The sequence below is a fragment of the Lissotriton helveticus genome, chromosome 8 (assembly GCF_964261635.1).
Source record: "Lissotriton helveticus chromosome 8, aLisHel1.1, whole genome shotgun sequence".
NCBI lineage: Eukaryota > Metazoa > Chordata > Amphibia > Caudata > Salamandridae > Lissotriton > Lissotriton helveticus.
Genome location: NC_136069.1, coordinates 476,771,454 through 476,790,151, shown reverse-complemented (window position 1 = coordinate 476,790,151; position 18,698 = coordinate 476,771,454). Strand labels below are relative to the sequence as shown.

Genomic DNA, 18,698 nt, shown 5'->3' with positions numbered 1-18,698 from the left:
AATGCTGTTCCCTTCTAGGAGAGCGAGATCTGACCCGATCTTCCCCTCTGGGCGAACGAGGCCTGACCGGACTGTCTTTTCTGGGAGATCGGGGTCTAACCGGAAGTTCCTTTCTGGGAGATTTAGTTGGTGTTCTCACAGGTGATTTGCGCCTGGGAGGACTACGCTTGTCCATCCCCTCCACCAGATTCTGAAGAGGAGACCAGTGTTGAGAGCTGGCATACTCATACATACGTTTGGCAGCTCCTGAATTTCGCCAATGGTCCAATGATCTGTACCATCTAGGTGACAGTCTGATCTCCGCAGCCGAAGGATCTGGCTGACGCACAGGAGATCTGCGGACAGGGCTTCTGGACCTCGACGATGCTGTTGAGGAACCAGAAGATTGTGAAGTGGAATGACGAGAAGCTGACTCCGTAACCATGATAACAGAGTTTCTTTCTGAATGTCTCGACGTTGAGCGTTCTTTTCTCGACGCCGAACGCCTCTGGGGGGTCGGCGGGTCGTACAATCTCGACTTCGAATGCCTCGACGGCGACCGTTGCGAGGATCTATGGTCTCTCGACGTCGACCGGCGATGACCAGCCGTCGACGGAGCCCTCTGCCTCGACGTCGAACGGTGAGGACCAGCAGTCGACGGAGTCTTCTGTCTCGATGTCGACCGGTGATGACCAGCCGTCGACGGGGTCCTCTGTCTCGACGTCCAACGGCGTTGACCAGCCGTCGACGGAGCCCTCTGTCTCGACGTCGAATGTCTATGCGACGACGGCAGAGGGGTATTGGACACTCTCGACGCCGACGACGGAGACTGCGTCCTCGACTCCGAACGACGTTTCCCTGTCGACGGCGGAGGGGTCTTGGTCCTCGACGCCGAACGTCGTTTCTTAGACGACGGCGGAGGGGTCACACTTCTCGACGCCGGACGTCGCTTGGATGACGACGGCGGAGGAGTGACCTCCCTCGACGCCGATTGTCGCCTGGTTGACGACGGCGGAGGGGCCTTTGATCTCGATGCCGACCGTCGCCCGGTTCACGGCGGCGGAGGGGATTTCAACGACGGGACTGGATCCTTCGACGTCGTCGATGTACCTGGTCTTCTCTTCGAGGGCGAGCCCGCCGTCGACGGTAGTTTAGACGAGAGTTGATCCACCGGTGGTTCTTTTCTCAGCGCCGAGCCCGACGCTGATGTTGAAGGATGTGAAGACTTCTTTTTTGAAGATGTTTGAGTCTTCTTGGAACCCTTCTTCACCGGAGATCTTCCTTTGGATGACCTGTGAGCCAGGCCATAAATGCGAATCCTCTCCCTGTCTTTAAGAGTTCTTCCTGACAGGTGTTAACAGTGAGGACAGGTGTCTGGATCATGATCTTCAGGCAGACACAAGATCGTCGTGATTGTCTGATTTTGCCTTCTTGTTGCCACAAGATGGACATTTGTCAAAGAGCGAAGGCATTCTCAGAAGAAAATGTTCACTAAACTGACTAAAAAAGACAGTATCTTACTTGACTAGCTGTTAAATGTCAAAGTAAGTGTAAAAATAGACAAAAGTGAAGTATTTTTCTGTCAGAAAACTAGTGGAGCTGTGTAACCAGGATCCTCCCTGAAGGAGCCGGAAAGAACAACTGACCTAACTGTCACCCCTGAGGCATGATGGGATACTGGGGTTCATGGGTGCCTTAAAGGCACGGTGTCAGTTTATTGCTATGCAGCTACAGGTTAGCTTTTCAGTCTTTTTAGACTGTGTGTTTGCAATGCAGCCTGGGAGCTTTCTATGCTTCCAGTGAGTTATGAGAATTTCTACTGCTTTGTGAGCATTAAAACAGTTTCTAAACAAACTTTGTTGTTGTTTCTCATGTTTCTAATGCTTATTATTCATGTATGGTGGACATTCTACACAGCATATTTCAGCTCTGATTTTATTTGGCTGCTATTGCATGTATATATATATATATATATATATATATATATATATATATATATATATATATATATATATATATATATATATATATATATATATATATTTCCACAAATGCCCCTTGCATCAGAGACGCACACACGGTGTCCTGCCCTCCGGCCTGGTTCATGCAGTCAGGTTTACCAAATGCGCGTGTTTTCAGCGAGCCTACGCGTTTCGGGGTCACCGTCCCTTCTTCTTGGGCAGTAAGAAAGCACATCTGAGCACTGCTTGCTTTTTTCACGAACTTTATTAACAAGCCTGCATGGGTGTGTCCGTTTGGCGCCCATGGGATTATGGGGCTTGTAGTTCCAAGTGCAGGCAATTTTTCTTCTTTTCAGTAAGTTCAAGTGTGTTTTCTCACAATTATGTTCATTTTAAATCTCTAAGTGAGTGCGCATTTGGAAGCGCTGACTAATGTGCATATTTGGGACATCGTACCGCTTCGCAGTTCCAAAAGTTCAGTTCTGGCGGCTTCTTCCTGCTGAGACATCCTTCGCTCTCAGCAGGTGACGGTGCCATCTCCCGCGGCTGGGACCGCCGCGTAGCTTATTTTCCACAAATACCCCTTGCATCAGAGACGCACACACGGTGTCCTGCCCTCCGGCCTGGTTCATGCAGGTTTACCAAATGCGCGTGTTTTCAGCGAGCCTACGCGTTTCGGGGTCACCGCCCCTTCTTCTTGGGCAGTAAGAAAGCACATCTGAGCACTGCTTGCTTTTTTCACGGTGTCCTGCCCTGCCTGCACTTGGAACTACAAGCCCCACGCGCATTTGGTAAACCTGACTGCATGAACCAGGCCGGAGGGCAGGACACCGTGTGTGCGTCTCTGATGCAAGGGGCATTTGTGGAAAATAAGCTACGCGGCGGTCCCAGCCGCGGGAGATGGCACCGTCACCTGCTGAGAGCGAAGGATGTCTCAGCAGGAAGAAGCCGCCAGAACTGAACTTTTGGAACTGCGAAGCGGTACGATGTCCCAAATATGCACATTAGTCAGCGCTTCCAAATGCGCACTCACTTAGAGATTTAAAATGAACATAATTGTGAGAAAACACACTTGAACTTACTGAAAAGAAGAAAAATTGCCTGCACTTGGAACTACAAGCCCCATAATCCCATGGGCGCCAAACGGACACACCCATGCAGGCTTGTTAATAAAGTTCGTGAAAAAAGCAAGCAGTGCTCAGATGTGCTTTCTTACTGCCCAAGAAGAAGGGGCGGTGACCCCGAAACGCGTAGGCTCGCTGAAAACACGCGCATTTGGTAAACCTGACTGCATGAACCAGGCCGGAGGGCAGGACACCGTGTGTGCGTCTCTGATGCAAGGGGCATGTGTGGAATATATATATATATATATATATATATATATATATATATATATATATATATATATATATATATATATATATATATATATATATATATATATATATATGAGTATATATATATGTGGGGCACATATATTATAGTTTTTCCGGGGTCCCGCGCATGGGCGGGAATATTCTAATGCTTATGACTATTGATGAGGATTCCCTGGAAGAGAACACAATGTTTATCAACTATACAGCCCAGAGGAGGCAGAATTATATTACCGCAAACACATGCTGGATGTAATTAAGAAATACGATTCATGAAAATTGTACAGATATTACGACTTGTAACAGTGGATGGACCCTAATTTACGTCACCTGGAGTTTGACTCATGAAAGTTTAAGACTGTGCTTTAAAATGTTTCTCTTCTTGTAAAGCAGTATATGTAAAATTGTGTGTTCACTGAAACTACATCTGGAACAGTAAACTAGCATTGCAACCTGTTTACTTCTCACTCAATAGTACTAAAAGGAACTAAGTTGAAGGACAGCTTTAAGGTGTGAAATTCATATTTTGTCATGAATGCATGCTGTGCTAATCAGCAATAATAGGTTGCAATTCAAGTCTGATACAATGAATGGTTACCTGCAAAATACGATAACTGAGTAGAAGAGGAATCAATTTTTACCATCCGAGTGGCAATTGTTTAGGAGAACGGGTCGGTTGTGTTATTAACCCCTTCCATGCTCATGACGAGCTCAGCTCGTCATGCAGTACACTGCTTGTGTCAGCTCGTCATGAAACATGGGACTCAATGATTTTCAGCACAGAGGAAGAATTGCTGTAGCATTGATGGTGTTAAAATATGAAGCTACTGTCAATAAAAGCCCTGATGAATTGGGAGGAACAGTTAAGAAAAAAAGACTTGTTGTCGTACGGAACAGGGACCATCAACACCACAGGATTAAGTCCCTGTGGTGTGAGAAGGGGTAGAACTCCCTTCTCTCAAATCACACCAGGGTGGGCGCAAGAGTCTACAATTGTAAAATTCATAAGAGGAATAGGAAGAAATAACGGGGAAGGTTCAATAAGTAAATAATACAGCATGATGTGAAATTTAGTGTAAAAATAGTGATCAAAGTGTGATAGCTGGTTAGGGGGGTCAGGATGAGGTGGGTGGTATCCAAGGTAGAGCCTAACATTTCTACTTCCATTAAAGTCACATACAATTGTATAGACTAGAAGATAATACAGTGTCTTAGCCACGTTGCTTTGGTAGTAGGAGAAGAAAGGCTATGCGGTGGAGAATGGAATGCAAGACACGAGGAGACAAGGATTTCCAAGTGTTACACAGAGTAATTCGATGTAATAAAATTTTGAAGAATTTAATAGAATCTAATTCATGGCAAAGGCTGCAGAAGTAAGAAATTAGTGGACATTAGTTTAGGAAGGTAATAAAGTGGAACACAGAACAAATATGTGTGATATGGACAAGGAGTATGAAGCGAGGGGAGAGAGAGAGAGAGAGAGAGAGAGAGAGAGAGAGAGAGAGAGAGAGAGAGAGAGAGAGAGAGAGAGAGAGAGAGAGAGAGAGAGAGAATGAATGAATACTGGTGAAAAGACAAGGTAGTTCAAGATTACACACAATAAAAATAAAGCACTTGTCAAGTTCAAAGGCTACTTACAAATAATACGTATATTGTTTCCTGTGTGGTGTTTGCCTCAAGTGTTGATGGTCAACATTGTGGAGCTATTTTACATTCCTTATTTACTAGCTTAGTAGGTAATCTTAAGACTATTGAGTGAGTTGGTGCAGGAACCAAATTAGTACAGGGTCATAACTGTACAACTAAATGAAGATATCCGTGTGATGTGATGATGAACCATAAATTGTGGAGACCACTGTGGGAATCCACAGCTTTTAGATTACAACACAAGGAACTATGAAAATACGTAATCAGCCAAAGAAAATAAACAGAACAAAGGAAACAACTAGTAAGAATACAAAAGGTATGACAGCAAAGTTCTGGTCCAACAGGGTAAGCAGTGCATTTTCTGCATAAGCAAATGCCATAAGCATAACGACCCAGCTATTAATTCCAGACTACTCTCAGTCAGTTCTGTTGTCAATAGATGTTATCATAGTCACATATTTCCCTGTCGAGATTGTGGGAAACTTGCAATAGACCTGCAATTTGCCAGTACTAAAAGTTCAAGTGACATTTTAATGTAACCAGCATAATTAACCCTGTCAAAACCCAAAAAGATAACATTAAAGTGTCAAAAAAAGGCTAAGTATGTCAGTCATGAACAGGACTAAGAATCCAAGACATCAGATGGTCTACTTACAACCTAAAAGACCATCAGGGAGCCAACTTCGCTCAGAGGTATAAAGCATTATATCACTGTGGAAGTCCCACAAACCAACCTTCAGAGCTCTGAGAGCCTCTAACAATCATTCATTTTCTCAAGATAGGTCCTCAAAAGACCTTCAAATCGACTCACTCACCATCAAGAAACTATCTACCGATGGGACTCACGAATATCCCATCACCTTCTACGAGCTGCTTTCATCACTTCCACACACCTTTATTGAGAGATCGTCTTGCCTCTCAACCAAGAACCTTGGGTCTTCGCAAATCCATGGAGACCCCATGTCTCCAAAAGACAACCTTTGATCCCCCTGGATTTCCACTGAAATCCACCAAGATACTGTTTAAGGAGAACTTCGAGCCCTCTGTGACATCCGGTTAATGCTGCATTGGGAGGAACAGATAAGAAACCACCCTTACTTCAACTGGGACCCTCCAATTGCACCTAAATTAAGTTTCCTCGTTCCCCTCTCTTTGAAACCCACTCATCAACATCCATATATACTCCGTGGCTTCCTCACACCTGCAGAGACGCACCTTCACGGTGCCCCTTTTCAGAGATTGTGACGCTCTATCCTTCCAATGAGATCCTTCAGCTTACACTATAAAGGGAGTTTCCCGATCTCCATGCCTTCAACGAGAGAAATACCCCTCCCTCTTTACCACGATGGAGACCCTCCACCACCATCACCTCAATGAACTCCGCTCGCCCGCCCAATCAAATCTTCTTAGTGAATCATTCACCAGCATTTAGACAGCCACCAAGGCTTTCCAACAACTGCATCGAGACCCTCCAATGTCTCTGGTCCTCTAAAGAACCCATTTTCTCTCCTCCAGAGTCCTCGATTCCCTCCACTGAGACCACCACCGGAACCGATAAGCTTCAGCCCACACACAGCTCCAAGAAGACCCTCTATGGCCTCCATAACCCAAGAGAGATGGAGCACCCCCTCCCATTACCTCCAAGGAGACCCTCTAGCCTTGCATGGCTGAGAAGCCGTACTGCAGACCGGGGCTGCCGCCATCACTTGAAGTCTTCACGGTATTGAGCTGTGACAGATAGGCACCCATGGTTGCAGTTCACTGTGGCTCCTCTGGGACTGGCACATGCCTGACACGGAACCCAACGGACAGGGCACACAGGGCATTGCACGGTAGCTCCGGGATGCCTCCTGCGTTCGCACCAGCTCACGGTCCTGAAGGTGCGGGTGGCAGGATGGAGTTGAGGGAGGCAGGCCGCCGGTTGCCGCGAATGCCGCTTAGAGAGAAGGGGAAGGTCTGCAGCTCCCAGCACCACTCCTACCAATCGGCAGCGCCGTTCACCCACGCTCGCGGGCGTGCCGCCGTATCTCCCTGGAAACATACGCAGCCCCTTCATGCTGCGCTGTCACCTAGTGTTGGTGTGTGACCGTCTGTGCTCCTCGGGGAGACATAAAAAATGGACTATGTACTCTCTGCAGCCAAAGCAGAGGCACTGTGTGACAGCGAAGAGAGACGAACACAAATTTAGTACCAGGAACAAATCTTTGAAGGCCATATTGTTACGGTAACAAGTCCTTGTTTAAACAATAGCATCTCCGGGGAAAACCAAAGAGATGCGCCATTTTGAAGGCACGTCTGCCGGAGGAGCAGGGCTCGATGCGCACAAGCCCACCCTAGAGTTTTTATCATAAGCCACAATTATTTCCAAGAACAGTATCTGCTATATGTAACGTGTGCTGTCAGCGTTCAGACCGACTACAAGCGGCCCAAGATGAAAATCTTCACGTTGCATAGGTTATAGCAACACGTGCGCTGGTACTATAAACAATTACTTTTAGCAATGTAATAAAGGGCTGTTATCACTTCGCTGGACAAGACATCACAAGAGGTTTCTTGTTGCGCAAGGGGATTGTGACTCGGATAGCGAAAAACTGTAAAAGGTGGAGAGGGTCCACAACACATTTCAAGGGAGGGGCACCTGTTGGGCTTGCCACCAGAAACGCTATGTCGATTTCTTGTCTTTACGGGGCCATGTGTTTGAAAAAATGGCCCCATAAAGATAAGAAATCACTTACGACAGCCGTAATACAGGTGAGCCCATCCAAGTGGGCCGTCTGACAAAGAGAAAAGTCTATGTAAGTCAAACCTCTTTCCCAATGGCTGGCCACCGTTTAGCATAAACGGTGACGCCGGCCAATGGGAAAGAGGGGCAGGGCTTAAAGCCAGTCACTGAAAGCTACCTAAAAACATAAAATCTCGCCAGCGATACTGCGCATTTGCGCAGCCCACGCAGGCGAGACCTAAAAAGAAAACATCACCATAGAAAGACAGTGCCAGGCACCGTATATTGTAAAATGATGGAGAGAAAGGAACAGAGCACCACTCCGGGAGGGACCCCCTCAATTGTTAAGTCCAAAACCTCCCCCAGAGGCAGAAGAAGATGCAGAGCATAGGCAGGATTGAACCCTTGACCTGTGTGAGCCTGTGCCACCAGAGGCACAAGACTCACCATTGAGCCATAGCTCTTTGGTGAACCATCACAGCAGCCGGCAGAAAGGCTGCAACCACAATATATGACAGTGAAGGACAACGAGTTCAGAACCCAAGAGTAGGACAAACTACCATAAAGAGTCACCCAAAAGGAGACGTCAGATCCGAATAATGGACCAGCAGAATGCAGCATTATCAGAGACTGCAGCCACTAGAGTGTAGGGGCGGTAAGAGACCTGAAGTGGTTGAAGAAGATAAAAGGGAAGAATTAGACTCACATAGGACAACCCAGGGTAAGGACACATGGCATATGAGCATACCGTCCAATCACAAGAATGGGCAGGCCAAAGCCACAAAACAGAATGTAGCCTTGTGAGTCTGAGTGAAGAGAAGACGTCACCCCGCAGAGGAATAAAGCCACCTAAAGGGAGGCGAAGGCAAGAATCCCAACCTGAAAAGGTTGTCACAGGACGGGGAGGGCGGGCGTTAAGGAATCTGGGGCTAGACTAGGTCTCTGCCAGATACATCGTTACCGAAGGTAAGTAACTTGTTCATCTGATAGAGACATCTAGCTGCAGATTCCTTAACTCAGAATAGATACCAAAGCCATACCCATAGAGGAGGCGGGACTGCGAGTAAACCCATCTAAGGTCCAGAAAGAACCTAGCCGTCAATAACATGATTAAAAGAGTGTAGTCAACCAAAGGATGAAACACAGTGGGGACAAAAATGACAGCTCAGTCAACCACCAGACCTCTATGTCCTGAAGAGAGCGGGAATCAAGAGGAGGCTAGGGTACCACAGCTCATCCAGAATAACACGAAAACCCCCCCAACATGTAGAGGGGATGAGAGAAGGAAAACACCAAGCCAGAACGCTTGTGCCGGATTGAAAAAATGCAGAACTTCAAAAAAAGACAAAGGCATGAAGGATCCACAGGATCCAAGGTGTCAACAAGACGCCAGAGCTAGCCCCAGCTAAATAACTTGAACAGCCTAAAACACTGTTAAACCCGCTACCGTAAAGATACGAAGGCAGCAGGATACTGACCCCTGCCCAGCACAGGTCGACATGGAAGAAAAACACACCTGGTAAGAAACTAGCGTGAAAAGAAAGTTCAGCGCCTCGCAAGGAGTAGAACTGAACCTTATGGCGCGAAAGAACCGCAGGATGCGGCAGTCGACAAGCCAACCCAAAGGACTGGTTAAGTGGTATGGTGGAGAGAACGCGTAGCGCCCTTACATGTACCACAGAGGAAGAGTACTGCGGAGACCCTTGCCAGTCAGACATGTGGAGAGCATTGAAAGGATGCCCATACATAGCCCGAAAGATGATCATATGCAGTCAGAAGGAACACCAGGAAGCAAGACAGCAGGAACAGCTGAGATGCGCCCAATAGCAAGAAGGCAACGGGCTGCATAAGCCATGAGGAAGAACATGGCGCATAAACAGCCTCAAGATGATGCTGAAACCCAGCCAAACCCAGACACTAGGGTACGCTCAAAAGTAGCTGCAGCTATACAGAAAGTGGAACTAGTCCAGGCTATAAGCAGCGTGTGCTGTCAGTCCGGAAGAGAGAGAACAGTCCCCTTGCAGGACAATTTAGAAAAAAAGATGAGCCTAACAAGGAAGTGCTTAGGACCAATGCACGGGTCCTAGATGCCGGGAAGACGGAGTACAAGGAGAACCGGCTCCACGAGACCGCCACATTTAAAAATGCCACTAGAACGTAGAAATTCCTGCGGGAAAGCAGCAGGGATGTGGAGAAAACTGCTGGGGAATAAGCCAAAAGGCCATATTAACCTACAACAGAGGTCCACGGCAACTCCCTACTTGGGAGAACAACCCAGACTGGGCTGGCACCAAAAAACTGGCCATCGGACAAAAGCAGGATGCCAGGCCATGCGAGGTTGATACCACACAGCATAGACCTAGACCCGGAGTCGAAGCACTACAGACATTAGAGCGATGCGACCCTGCGGAACGCAGTAAAAGGAGGTATAAGAGTCCCAGAGGGATACCCACAAGGAAAACTCCACAGGAGCGTACGAAGACTAAGGCAGACACCTGCCACCAGCCAATACCCCACATAGGGCAAGGGTCAACCCCTGGCAAGAAGGGGGTCCTCTTGGCAAAACAGACAATCAGATTACTTGAAAACAAAAACAACCCAGCCATACGGCTAAACAGACAATACATAGGCACCAACCAGCCTCTGATAAAAACTGGTCCGTAAAGGAAGACCGCAACTAAGAAGAAAAGTCGGTCAGTCAGGGGCACGGCAGAATTACGGTAGCCCTGACAGAAGCCTAGAGGGGGGGGGGGGGGGGGGGGGTGGGGGGGGGGGGGGGGGAGGGGGGGGATCGCAGAGTCGGCTCTCCCGAATATTATCAGGGAAGCGACTGTCACGCATCCAGGCATGACGGCGCAAAGCCACCGACTGTGCAAGAGCACGGCCCACAAAGTCTGTGGTATCTAGGGAGGAGCGTATTGTAAAATGAGCCATTTCCTTGCCGAGAAGGACAAGACGGAGTAACTCCGGGCGCAATTCCTCCGCAAGGGAAGGAAGAAGGTTAGCCATGGAGTCCCAGAGTGCGGAGGACGCACGTGCAAACACGCACGTAGTGTTTAAAGCGCAGATGGCCGCTTCAGAAGAACAAAAAGCTGTCTTCCACATACATCCAGCCACCGGGATTCCCCGGTGAGAGGAAACAAAGGCAAAGTGGAGGAGTCTTGTAACCCAAAAGCCTCCTGAATTACCAGGTCCCGAGCAGCAGGATGGAGGAACAGACAAAGGGGATCCCCCTGGGCAGGTCGATGCCACCTGGCAATGGCCCAATCAACCGGGGCTCTGGAAGAGGGCCGCGCCCATGTGCCACGCATGACTTCTAATAAAGCACCCCAAGGGGTAGCAAGGGCTCCACTGTAACTGGCTTGAGATGAAGCAGATCCATTAAAGGATCGGAAATGAGGGGTACCACGGGAGGATGAACGCGGAGGATAGCAACTGCCTTGGTGAAGTCCGCACATAGGCGGCCCCCAACTCAGTAATCACCCTAGGAGGGGTCAATAGGCCATCCGTAGAAGACGGTTGAAAGCTAACCCTCCCAGTTTTCATAAAGAGTGGGGCCGGGGAACGACCCAAAGGCCAAGCCACACTAGGGACCTACACTAGTGGCCCTGGCCAGGGGAAGTAGCAGCTTCCGAGAGGGCTGCAGCAGATACCGGTGTCGCCTGACACCGCCGAGGAGTCAGAAGCGAGGAATCCGGAGGGAGTTCAACTTCAGGCGTGGACGCCGGTGTGGATGAACATATGGACGCCGGTGTGGATGAACATATGGATGCCGGCGGCGATGGATGTGTCGACAGCGGCGTTGGTTGCGCCGTGTCAGAATAGACAGAACGTCGACGGCCTCCACTGTAGGCGCTACTTTGATGTCGACCGGCGTCAGATCAAGCATTGTCCCAGACGTGGGATCAGGCTTAGAGCTGGGTGTAGTTTTGGACATGGAGCCCGGCTTCGGGTCAGACGTGGAGCCTGGTTGCAAGCCCGGCTTTGCCGACGCCGCTTCCGCCATCTGCACAGGGCTACTGGTGGTGTGTGCTAGAGCGACCAGGACGGACTGGGCCACGGCCCAACGTCATCGCCTCGGCTCCGGAGTCGGTGCACACAGCCCTGGTCGGGGAAGGATCCGCCGACGAGGGCCCGGCCTTAGTACCCTTCGCCTCTGTGGGTACCCGAAGGCGCACCAGGGAAAGAGGGGGACTTGAAGTAGGGAGTAGGCCTCCATTTGGGAGCGCGTCGCTCCAACTCCTGGAAAAGGAAGGTATGGAGGAGGTGACCTCCGGGCGCCCTTAGCTGACCCCTTACGAGAGGAGTGGGCGCCAGCGGCACGCCTACGGGAGCGTGAACGCTTGTGGCTCCAATTACCTTTTTTAAGGCGCCAGTCACGGGAGCGGCCTCGGCACGGGAGAGCGGCGAAGAGTAGAGGCTGGGCTGGACAGCAGTGCGTCCAACAGCTTCATTCGGCATTCCCGTAGGGACTTTGGCTTCATCTGTTGACAGTCGCCGCATTGTTTGGAGTCGTGGTGCACACTAAGGCACCACATGCAAATAAGGTGCAGGTCGGTGCCAGACATCGGACGCGCACAGGCCCCACTGGTTTTGAACCCGGAGAGCATTGCACACTGTTCCGGTACGACATCAGCGGAGTCGAGAAGGCCTGCAACTAGGCCAGGAACTGCTGGTTTCCAAGATTCGCGTTGTGACGTGAAAAAGAAGAAAACTGATGTCAGCGGGGCATATATGTCCATGGACGATGTCAGGGCGGAGCCATTCGGCGCCGCCCCCTGGCGCGCAGAGGTGCTGCTGCGCAAAGTTTTCCGGGTCCAGTCTAACGCCTGGGGGTATTCTTAATTAAGGAATCTGCGGCTAGACGTCTCTATCAGATATGTTTTGCATCACGTTTCTATATTTCTGGTATGGAAAGTGTTGTCTTGAGAAATTCAGTTTGATAAACAATAGTATACAGTAATGCTGCTACATATAAAGCATCTTCTACATAATTATGTCTGACAGCCTGCTTTTCAAATGATTTGCAGATTGATTAGGATGGTGTTATTTTTAGTTGACCAGTTTCCACATTTCTCAGTTCTTGAATAATTGCAAAGAACTATTTTGTGGTGATGTTGAAAAAACCTCTTATGAAAACAGGGTTCTGCATTTCTAATCAATTTTATGTCGACTCCAAGACAGTCGTTATAATTCAGAAGGTGTCGGTCCAAGTTGCAGCTATTCTTCCAGAGATTTTCTAAGGCAGGTTCTTGCAGTCTGGGATTTTAATAAATGTGGTATATATGCTTGAATATTTGTTGTCGATGAAGCAACTAATTTCTTTTAAGCCTGCCAACCCTTCAATCACCCATTTATTGAAGGTGTTGGTAATTCATTCAGAAGAATGGATCTCCAAGTGTTTTTAGAGTTTGGTTTCACTCCTGATTTATCTAAAATAGTTTCCAAAACAAGGTTTAATTAATTGCAAACAAGATGTATATGTTCAATAAGTAATCAGAAATGTATATCCTAATTTGGATAAACTATTTCAGAAAAATAAATCAATAATAGATCATCAATACCTCTCTGCCTCAAACATAAAATACATACAAAACAGGCATGGGACTTATGCAACTATGGCAGCCATGTAGAAGGTGGGAGTACTCAGTTTTGAAAGATGCTGGCAAAATTAAGCATACTATGGGATAAGTGTAGCATTCAACTCGTGTATTTCAAATTATATTTGTGAGACACCGTTTCAACTGTTATTATGGAAGGCTGTATAAATATATTATGGAAATTCACCAACAAATATATACAAATTAAATGTAGACATTTCTGAGCACATACTTAACAAAAATACAAAATCCATATTTAAAATCTTCATCTCTTTAGCACCATTATGCATCGCATCCCACACTACACTAACCAGTGCACACAATTAAGTGCTGCATGCATTTTTAAAAACATAAGGGATGCTGGGTGCAGTGTTGAGAAAAAAAAAGTTTGTTAAAACCAAAGACAGTGAAACTAGTTTAAATCCAAAATTAAGCCAACTGAGAAAAGCGAGAGAGCCTAAATAGACAGATTATTAGTTCAGCAAATAATTAAACGCATACCTTTTTGCTCTTTTGATCACCCACATTAACTTTTGTGTAGTCGTCACCGGCTTCCACTGGCCCTTCTGCTTTCCGCTTCTGAAATGTTAGATTGTTGAAGTTGCTCTGTTAAACACTAGATTTGGTTTTCTTAAGTGTTCAACGTAATAGTTTCCATAAATACTTGCTAAACAGAGTCCGCCCAGGACCTAGTTCACTTCTTTGCCACATGCAAAGAGTGATAAGGACATAGATTATAATGAATATGCTACTTACCAGTATGCATCTGTTCTTGGCATGTAGGGCTGCTAACATTCATATCTTAGCATTAGATCGCCGCCTAGTGTTGGGTCCGGATGATCGCACATTGTTGTCCTGGAAGAGTCTTCGAAGTATCCTGAGATGGGTGGCTCCTCCCCTGGACTACAGTGCGCATGGGCATCGGCTCCATCCCCAGATTGTTTTTCGCCATTGTGGCAGAAGATGGAGTGAAAAGTGTAAAGGATGTCCATGCTAATGAATAAATACAATAGTATATCTGCAGCTGCGACAGGCACCGGGGAGGAGGGCGGGCGATATGAATGTTAGCAGCCCTACATGCCAAGAACAGATGCATACTGGTAAGTAGCATATTCAGTTCGAGGCATGTGGGCTGCTAAATTCATATCTTAGCATAGAATACATAGCAGTCCCTCCATCAGCGGCGGTTGCCCGTGCCAGCTGCAGAAACCTGAAAAAGTGTTCTTAGAACAGCCTGTCCTACAGCAGCTTGCTGCTTGGAATGTACATCAACACAGTAGTGTTTTGTAAAGGTATGTGGTGTAACCCACGTGGCTGCTCTGCAAATATCCTGCAAAGGAATGTTCCCTAGGAAAGCCATGGATGCCCCCATTTTGCGTGTGGAGTGCGCCCTTGGGGGTATTGTTAAAGTGCGCTTGGCCTTTTGATAACATATCTGGATGCACTTAACAATCCATCTGGCTATCCCTGCTTTGGAAATAGGGTTGCCTTTGTGTTGTGGTGCGAAGGCAACAAAAAGTTGTTTTGTCTTTCTAAAGGGTTGTGTCCTGTCTATGTAGTACATCAACGCCCTCCGTACATCTAAGGTGTGGAGCATTCTTTCTGCCACCGTTTGCGGGTTTTGAAAGAATGCTGGTAAGTCAATAGTTTGGTTGAGATGAAACTGTGACACCACCTTCGGAAGGAATTTGGGGTTAGTGCGTAGCACTACCCTATTTGGATGAATCTGAATGAATGGCTCTTGGATTGTGAGCGCTTGCAGCTCACTGACACGCCCGAGAGACGTAATAGCTACTAGGAAAGCTACTTTCCACGTAAGGAACTGGAGTTCACACGAGTGTAGTGGCTCAAATGGTGGTCCCATCAGTCTGGTGAGAACGACATTGAGGTTCCACACCGGAGCTGGCGGTGTTCTTGGGGGAATGACTCGTTTCAGACCCTCAAGGAAGGCTTTAATGGCAGGCACTCTGAAGACAGAGAGATGCTGCCTGTTCTGAAGATAAGCCGCTATGGCGGATAGATGTATCCGAATGGAAGTGTACGCTAGATTGCACTTGTAAAGATGCACCAGATAGCAAATGATGTTGGGAATAGATGCATCTAGCGGGTTGATGTCATTGGTTGTACAGTAAATGACAAAACGCTTCCATTTTGCAGCATAGCATGCTCTGGTAGTTGGCTTCCTTGCCTCCTTGATGATGTTCATGCATTCCGGAGGTAGGTTAAGGTATCCAAACTCTAGGACTTCAGGAGCCAGATCGCCAGGTTGAGCTGTTGCGGATCTGGATGCTGAATTTCTCCATGGTTCTGCGTCAAAAGACTGGGCGTGAGGCGCAGCCTTTGATGCGGCACCACTGAGAGTTCGAGGAACGTGGTGTACCAAGCCTGGCGCGCCCACGTTGGAGCAACTAGGATGAGAGTCATCGCGTGCTGCCTTAGCTTTCTTGCGACCAGCGGTATTAGAGGGGCTGGCGGAAAAGTGTACGCAAATTTGCCTGACCAGTTCATCCATATCGCATTCCCCTGCGACTGTGGGTGAGGGAACCTGGCGGCAAAGTGTTGGCATTTTGCGTTTTCTTTTGTGGCAAACAGGTCTATCTCCGGATGACCCCACTGCTGGAAGTACGGGTGGAGGACAGATGGGTGTATCTCCCACTCGTGCATTTGATGGCTGTACCTGCTGAGCAGATCCGCCATCTGGTTGTCCTTCCCTGGGAGGTGTTCTGCCATGAGGAAAATGTTCCTCTGAATGGCCCACTTCCACATGCTCTGAGCCAGATGAGACAGCTGTGGCGAGTGGGTGCCTCCCTGCTTCTGAATGTAGTACATCGCAGTCATGTTGTCCGTCCGGACTAACACGACCTTGTTGCACAGATGTACAATGAAGGACTTGATCGCCATGAAGATTGCCATCAGTTCCAGATAGTTGATGTGCATCTTCTGTTGCTGCGTCGTCCATAGTCCCTGCACTGTGTAATTGAGCAGATGAGCTCCCCATCCCTGGAGAGATGCGTCCGTTGTCAGGGTAATCTGCGGCACAGGCTCTTGGAACAGTCGGCCCTTGCAAAGGTTGTGTGGAGTCCACCAATGCAGAGAGTCGTATGCCCGACTGGTAACCAACACTAGGTCTGTCAATTGCCCTTGAGCCTGTGTCCACTGATTCGCTAAGCACTCCTGGAGCGGGCGCATATGTAACCGTGCGTGAGGGACTATGAAGATGCAGGAGGCCATCATGCCTATCGACTGCATGAACACTCTCGCTGGAAGCGAGTGTTGTGGTCTGAACTTTTGGATCAGAGACTGCATGCTGTCTATCCTGACTTGGTTTGGCTGAGCCATGGCCGTCAGGGTGTTGATCGTCGCACCTAGGAACTGCCGTACATGCGCTGGTTGTAGATGCGACTTTGGGTAGTTCAGCGAGAAACCCAGATTGTGAAGAAGGTGAATTGTAGTCGACATGTCCGCGGCGCACTGTTGTTCCGACTTGGCTTGCACGAGCCAGTCGTCCAGGTAGGGGTAGACATGGATGTTCTGCCTCCTGAGGTGCGCTGCTACTGTCGCCAGACACTTGGTAAACACCCTTGGGGCTGTGGTGACTCCGAAGGGTAGGACCTTGAACTGGTAATGCTTGCCTTGAATAGTGAACCTGAGGTATTTCCTGTGGGACGGGTGTAGTGGAATGTGGAAATAAGCATCCTTGAGATCTAAGGTTGCTAAGAAGTCCCCTTGGTTTAGCAAGGGAAGAATCTGTTGGAGTGTAAGCATGTGGAAATGTTCTGATAGTATATACAGGTTGAGAGGACGTAGATCCAGAATGGGTCTGAGAGATCCGTCCTTCTTCGGAATAAGGAAGTACAGGGAATACACCCCTGTGCCTTCCTCTCCCACCGGCACGAGCTCGATTGCGCCTTTTTGCAGCATCACCACTACTTCCTGCTGCAATAAGAGCAAGTGCTCTGCGGACATAGGCCTTTGCCTTGGCGGGATGTCGGGTGGAGTGGATTTCAACTCTAGGCAATAACCATACTGGATTAGTTGTCGCACCCACCTGTCTGTGGTGATGTTTCTCCAGACGGGCAGGAACTGCTGCAGTCTCCCCCCGACGGGTGTAAAGTGGTCGGGGGGCAGTGACAGAGAGTCACTGTTTGGTTGGGGTAGAGGAGCGGGAGCTGTTGTTTCCTCTGCCGCGACCTCTGTTGCTGTTGTTTCTGTAACCTCCCTTGTTCTGTTTCGTGAACGAGGATTGTGCTCCCCCTTTTGAGAACTGAGATTGTTGACCCATTTGTCCTCTGGTGACTCCACGTGCACCTGAGCGACGAAAATTGCTGCCACGAAACTGTTGTGACTGCAGGGCCCCCATGGACTTAGCAGTCTCTGTGTCCTTTTTTATTTTCTCTAGGGTGGTGTCAACATCTGGACCAAACAGACTATCAGGATTGACTGGCTGATTAAGAATTGTTGTCTGAATATCCTGTTTAAACCCTGAGATGCGTAGCCACGCCTGTCGTCTCAGCATAACGCTAGTGTTGATAGCTCTAGCAGCTGTGTCTGCTGCGTCAAGTGCACACTTGATGGCTGCGTTTGAGATCAGCTTCCCTTCCTCAATAAGCAGTTTAGTGCCTTCTTGGAACTGTGGAGGCAGGTGTTGTATAATCTGTTCTAGGGTGTCGTAGTGCGCCCTATCGTAACGCGCTAAGAGCGCCTGGGTATTAGCAATGCGCCAAAAGTTTGATGCCTGCGCAGCTACTCTTTTGCCCCCTGCCTCTAGCACTTTAGACTCCTTATCCGGGGGAGGAGCTTCACCCGTGGTTTGGGAGTTGGCACGTTTCCTGGCATTGGCGACCACAAGAGAGTCCAGTGGCAACTGTCCCCGACTGTATGCGGGGTCTGCAGGTGCTGGCCTGTACTTTTTTTCAATACGTGGATTGACCACTCTTGCTCTTGTAGGCTCCTTAAATATGTCCCCAGCATGCTTGAGGACTCCTTTAAGCATAGGCAGAGTCTTTACTATCCTTTCAGAGACTGAAAATGTGTCGAAAAGGAAGTCTTCCTCAACCGGGTCAGCATGCATGTCCACATCATGATTGGCTGCTGCCCTTTCGAGTAGTGCATGAAAACCTGCTGAATCCTCAGTCGGGGATGCACGTGCATTAAAGAGCTGCGGGTCCTGCCCCACACTTTGGGTGCCTTGGTCACCAGTGTCATCATAGGAATCCTGTTGTGCATCAGGTTCATTGATAGGGAAATTGTATTGCTCGTCCTCATCATACCCCTCACCCGCAGAGTGTTCTGGTGAGGGAGTAGGGCTCCGTCTCGGAGGAGGCTGGAGTGGTTCCATGAGGCCTGAAGCATCAAGGGGCACCCTCTTCTTCTTCAGTGGAATGACATATGAGTCCACTGACTCCGAAGTGATTTT

At 48.5% G+C, this 18,698-nt stretch overlaps 1 protein-coding gene across 2 annotated transcripts in view; it reads right to left on the bottom strand.

Annotated features, from left to right (window-relative positions):
* The window catches only part of RNASEH2B (ribonuclease H2 subunit B), a 300,760-nt gene that overhangs the window by 18,706 nt on the left and 263,356 nt on the right, over positions 1-18,698 (bottom strand). For both annotated transcript variants that reach the window (XM_078657377.1, XM_078657376.1), the window contains one exon: positions 13,784-13,861. In XM_078657377.1, coding sequence (XP_078513503.1) covers positions 13,784-13,861 — 78 coding nt within the window. The remainder of the gene's footprint in view (positions 1-13,783; positions 13,862-18,698) is intronic.